The sequence below is a fragment of the Nicotiana tabacum genome, chromosome 3, assembly GCF_000715075.1.
Source record: "Nicotiana tabacum cultivar K326 chromosome 3, ASM71507v2, whole genome shotgun sequence".
NCBI classification, from domain to species: Eukaryota; Viridiplantae; Streptophyta; class Magnoliopsida; order Solanales; family Solanaceae; genus Nicotiana; species Nicotiana tabacum.
In genome coordinates, this window is record NC_134082.1 from 1,657,431 (window position 1) to 1,662,831 (window position 5,401).

General features: G+C 37.0%; 1 protein-coding gene across 1 annotated transcript; it reads right to left on the bottom strand.

The window, feature by feature from the left end:
* Nucleotides 1-2,103: 2,103 nt before the first annotated feature.
* Nucleotides 2,104-4,723, bottom strand: LOC142179337 (large ribosomal subunit protein eL19y-like). The gene is made up of 5 exons (XM_075249038.1): nt 4,563-4,723; nt 3,347-3,469; nt 2,652-2,965; nt 2,421-2,485; nt 2,104-2,338 (listed from the first exon to the last, which is right to left on the bottom strand). The coding sequence occupies exons 1-5, from the start codon at nt 4,672-4,674 to the stop codon at nt 2,314-2,316; spliced, it is 639 nt and encodes a 212-aa protein (XP_075105139.1). The 5' UTR covers nt 4,675-4,723; the 3' UTR covers nt 2,104-2,313.
* Nucleotides 4,724-5,401: the final 678 nt, after the last annotated feature.

Consider the following 5,401-nt stretch of genomic DNA (forward strand, 5'->3'; position numbering starts at 1 on the left):
AAAATAAAATTTACATATTTAGAAACTACATAAGTACTCTAAGTCATAATAGTTAATAATTCAAAATATGTAAATAAATATTTACAAAAAATGTGGTCAAAGAAAACTTAGTTTGACTCTGCAAATGGTAAGAGCGAGGTTCATGTAAACTTAAACGGGGAGAGTAATATGATACACGAGTTAACTAGATGAAGAACAAATGAATTGTGCGAGAATAGCGATAGATGAACCACTGCTGTGGTCGCTTGCACCATCAGTCATTTGAATTGTGTGGATTCAGGCTCAGAATTTAGTTTATTTACTGTTGAGCTTCAAACCACAGGAAGAGTGAAAAGATCTCTTTTTTTGCTTTTTTAATATGTAAGACCGGAAGATATTACTTTGTTCATAGTTTGGCTAATATTCAAGATAATTCAGTAATAATGCTAAATGCATCAAATTCTACAGCAATAGTGCACCCAAATGACCATGTCAACAGGCACATTTCCTACCGTGACTTTCTTCATATAGATTACTTGTTTGCAAGATATGTTGTTATGTTTGTTTCAAACTTATGCCGAGTTCTTAGCGGTGCTTATTTTTTCTTGTGTAGGTGATGCATATTGCTGCTGCTACGGAGATAAATAAAAGACTAGTACCAAGCTTGAAACAGTTGCACACTTCGCTATATTCAAAGGTTCTTTCTTTTTTCAGTTGTGAGTTCGAGTCTCCCCAAAAGCAAGACGGGAAGTTCTTGAAGGGGATGATGCCGAGGGTCTATTTAGAAACAACCTCTCTACCCCAGGGTAGGGATAAGGTCTGCATACACACTACCCTCCCCAGACCCTACTAAGTGGAATTATATTGGGTCGTCGTCGTCGTTGTAAAGAATTGGAATGAATCTTTACTTTTTCTTTTAGAGTTGGGTCGATTGAGTTTTCGGGCGTTTTATGTAGCATTATATGGTTTTTGTTTCTAAATATAGTCCTGATCTAAGTTGTGTGTCTTTCTATACCCACTTGCTGCCAAATACTCCTTCGATTTACTGCTTTCCATTTGGTTCATAAGATTACAGTAGCCGACAATTTGGTCCGTAAGGCATAAAGGGGGAAACAACATGCCCTCGAATTTTCATCAATTCTGATACTTACATGGGCAAAAGGGAAGATTTTGATGAGTTATAAAGAAGAGAAATTAAGAAAATCAAGATAAAAAGCCTGTTTAGTCTAGAAAATCTTATCAAAAACTAAAAACAGTTCAGTTTGAACAATAGACTGTTTCAAAAGCAGCTTTTGGTTATTTGACAAAAATACCAACTCTAAAGACTAAAGCAATCCAATACTGTTGGATTCAAAAAATTATTATTCAAAAACATTTTACAAATACTGTTTTCCAGAATAACCAAAAACAATTCAAATACAAAAAATTATTAGTCAAAAACATTTAACAAAAACTGTTTTCCAGAATAACCAAAAACAATTCAAATGCTAAAGTGTTCGTTAGATCAAAGTCTCTCCTCTTCCTTATGTTCCTTCTTCATTTGTTCTTTGTAAAATCTTCAGTTTCTCCTCCTATACACGGCTAATACAACTATAAACCAGCTGAAAAATGCTGCTCCACGTTTTGGAAAAAATCTTCCGAACCCACAGGCTATTTTTCTAAAACACATAACTGTACATGACATTACTAAGACTTGCTTCACCTATCAAGGGAATAAAACACACGTTCGTTCACTCACCATGGAACGAGACTCAATTGATCTTTTCCCCATCAAAACATTATAGCAGGAATAGAAGCCATTCAATCACACTCTTAGAATGGCACTCAATTGCAAACTCTTCAAGCTCAAGTTACTAAGGGCAGTGGAAGTACCCAAAAGTTACTGCACACAGGAAAATGAACTAAAATACAAGCTCAGACTCTCCAAGGGTTTGGTAACATTGACATGCAAGGGACATAAATTTGCCAGCCACAACCAGAACACAGCAAATGATTAATTCAAACAGGTCACTGTCTTCCACATCAACAGAGCAACTAGTAAAATAGCTGAGAATTGCAACAAGTATAAGAAATCGATTCCCAAATATCTGCTCACCCACTACATTCCATGCGACGCAAAACAACTAAGTTGAATATATAATCAAAACATATGGGTAAAAGGTATCACTGAGAAACAAGGTATCAAAACTTTAAACCAACTTCCAAATTCGTACAGGTAACGTTGTCTTTCAAAGTTAAAAGACAAATAAGGGAACAGATCAAACATACTAAACTGTCATACTAACAAGAACAAAAAGCAGGCTTAGCACCAACCCTCCTTACAATTCATCATACTCACTTCTTTGACTTCTTAGATCCCCTGCAATGACAAGTTCTCATCAAATGTAGTTTCAACAAAGCTCTACAAAAACTAACTGTAATATATTTGCAGTTTGACTTACTGAGCTGGTTGGGCTGGTGCGGCAGCAGCCGGAGCTGCAGGTTGAACTGGCCTCTCTCCTGGTCCCTGAGAAATGGAGAAAAAACAAGCTCAACTCCTAAGCACTTACTATTTAAAAGAGGATAAAATTCCATAAGCACATTCTACGTGTCCTAGAAACACATTAGGAGCAAAGCACTGAGAAATTAAACCTCCTCAAAGATTAAAATTAGCTTTGCGCTCAAATTAATACCTGTGCCAAACGCTCCTCCCTCCTAGCGAACTTTCTTTCCCTGCTAGCTTTGTTCTTTGCCCTCCTGGCCTCAAATTGGTCGGACAAGGTCTTTTCTCTAGCCTTTTCAGCCTTTGTTTTGTGGATATTTTCCATCAGCACACGCTTGTTCTTGAAAACATTACCCTTCACCTTCATGTACATGTCATGATACATGTGTCTGTCAATCTTCTTTGACTCCCTGTACTTGCGAAGCAAGCGCCTAAGGACTCTCATTCTCCTCATCCAAAGCACCTTTGTGGGCAGTCTAGCCTCCCTGGTACCTTTGCGCTTACCTGAGCTCATCAAACAATTTCCACCCAGCAATTGTTCATCAGACGTACAAAAGAAATCGGAAATATAGGATTAAAAAAGAAAAGTGACATGCATTCAAACAAAACATGCTACGAAATAACTCCTCACAAAAAATACTAAGTACAGCTTTATAATCTCTCAATCTCATTTTAGAGTCATCATTCATCTCCAAATTCCACCTCCTAATTATATTCTTCTTTATTTTGAATTGAAAAAATAAACATTAACTAAAAAAGGGAAACCGATGTTCGAAGTTAGACTGAAAAGTAACTGATTCAACCCTAAAGAATTGAATGATGTCATATAAAATTAACCAAAGTAACATTAAACAAGTAAGTTGAATGTCAAGACTTGGAGGGTACCGTATCCAGAGTGACGGCCTTTCCTCTTGGCTTCCTTCATTCTGCGAGCACGAGATCTGGAGTGAATTTTGGTTGGCTTCCTGATGATGAAACCATCCTTAACCAATTTTCTGATATTTTGGCCTGCACCAAATGCAAATGAAGGGATTACCGTCGATTGTTCAGGAATTACCACAGGAAATAGGTGTCATGATAACATAGGGAAAGCAAGATAAGGATTAAAAGGACAAGCCAAAGCTCAAACATTTAGCTAGTTACAGCTACATCCAATTTTCCTAGCTTTTTTTAATGTCAGTGGTGTCCAGGCCAGCTTACGCACAACTCTACCATCTCACTGAGTAATTGCTACCTCCTCCAAGTGCAGGTATTGATGGAGTAATCATTAGTATCAATTGTCATAACTAGACATTAGACAAAGAGGCAAATAGCTGTAAAGCGGTTCTATCACATTTCCATCTCAAGGTCCAAATACTCTTGACTAAGTCACTTTAAACAAGCTAAAAGAACAACGTCAGCAGAATAATGTATCCCATACCCTATCCACATCTGCCAATAATGTCAATCAACTACACCTCTAGTTGCAATCAGCTAAATGAATCATTTATCCCCAAAGTTAGCAGAGAGTTCAGCATATTATATTAGGATTCAAGTTATACACACCGCATGTGTAAACTGATTGCAGCTTAGTTACAATTTAATCAGATTATCAAATAATGATTATCAAGGTATTTAACTGTAATTATATATTGTATAAACATTTTACACAGTTAACCCTACACCAACCATCCTTCTTCATCAAGCCTAAGCACATGCTATTTGCGATGCTCAAATCTTATTATCATCACTCGGAAAAACTCGTCGTTAACACGTGAAAAAGTAAACTATAATACGCTAGTTTCACGCATCTCGCAGAAATAGTGTATTTCGTTGACATAGTCTAACGAAACAGCCTGGAAACAGCCTCTCTACCCTTCGGGGTAGGGGTAAGGTCTGTGTACATATTACCCTCTTCAGACCCCTACCCTCTTCAGACCCCACTTGTGGTATTATACTGGGTCGTTGTTGTTGTTGACATAGTCTAAAGTTGATCAAAAAAGTAAATTGATAACGTTACTAACATAATCTAGGGTTCACTGGAGCTAAACTGATCAAAATCTGCTACAAACATTTTAATAAACAAAAAAATAGAGAAAAGGAAAAGAAAAGAGACACATACGGGAATTGGCCATGGAGATTTCGTTGCCCTCATTAGGATCGAGCCAAACTTTGCCTCTTCCGCACTTGAGGACACTAGCGGCGAGCCGCTTCTGTAGCTTCAGCGAAACCATTTTCCGATTCTCTTCAGCGAAGCTGCGAACAAAGGAGAAATGAACTGCAGTTGAGAGAGGCGGCTTTTATACTCTTGGTAAGATTGCCCTAGGGTTTTTCGAAAGGGGCTTATTTGTCCTTTTGAGATTTGTTAAACAAATGGGCTGCTTGACTATCGGCCCATTTAAAATTTTGTGCCTCAAGTCCATCGGATCTCTTAGTAATGAAGATTGAATGTGAAAATAGCACGGGCTAGCCAGTTTTTGGACCGATAATTGAAAAATATTCAGCGTTTGCAAAGTCATTAAAAAATAGCCAATATTTTGCTACAACACGAAAAGTTTCAGTATAATATACTAGAGATTGGTGCACCTGAGTATGAACTTATATGCTAGAGATTGGAGCACTAGTGTATGAACTTCCAGCATATTATGATGGACCAGTATATTATGCTGGAAGTCCAATATATTATACTGGAACTCTAGTATATTATGCTGGAATATTTTTTAAATTTTGAACAGTATTTTCGTTTAGATTTATCTTTACATGAAAAGTGGCTAAATTTCGATTACTTTTGGAACTGTGGCAATTTTCAATTACCACTTGTAAAACTTGCTATTTTTTAATTTCACCCATATAGGATGAAGCCCGTCTAAGCGCGTAAAACTTATGAACCAACTGAACATCACATACGCCCACTTAATCTCTTAAACTAAAAAAAACGGCGAATATATAATATGTATAATT

What these genes read in the sequence shown, in the direction of transcription:
- LOC142179337 (XM_075249038.1), bottom strand. Translation starts at nt 4,674, where the DNA reads ATGGTTTCGCTGAAGCTACAGAAGCGGCTCGCCGCTAGTGTCCTCAAG. An exon ending in AGGCCGTCACTCTGGATACG is followed by an intron (nt 2,966 to 3,346) that starts GTACCCTCCAAG and finishes TGATGAGCTCAG; the next exon opens with GTAAGCGCAAAGGTACCAGG. An exon ending in GCACCAGCCCAACCAGCTCA is followed by an intron (nt 2,339 to 2,420) that starts GTAAGTCAAACT and finishes TTGTCATTGCAG; the next exon opens with GGGATCTAAGAAGTCAAAGA.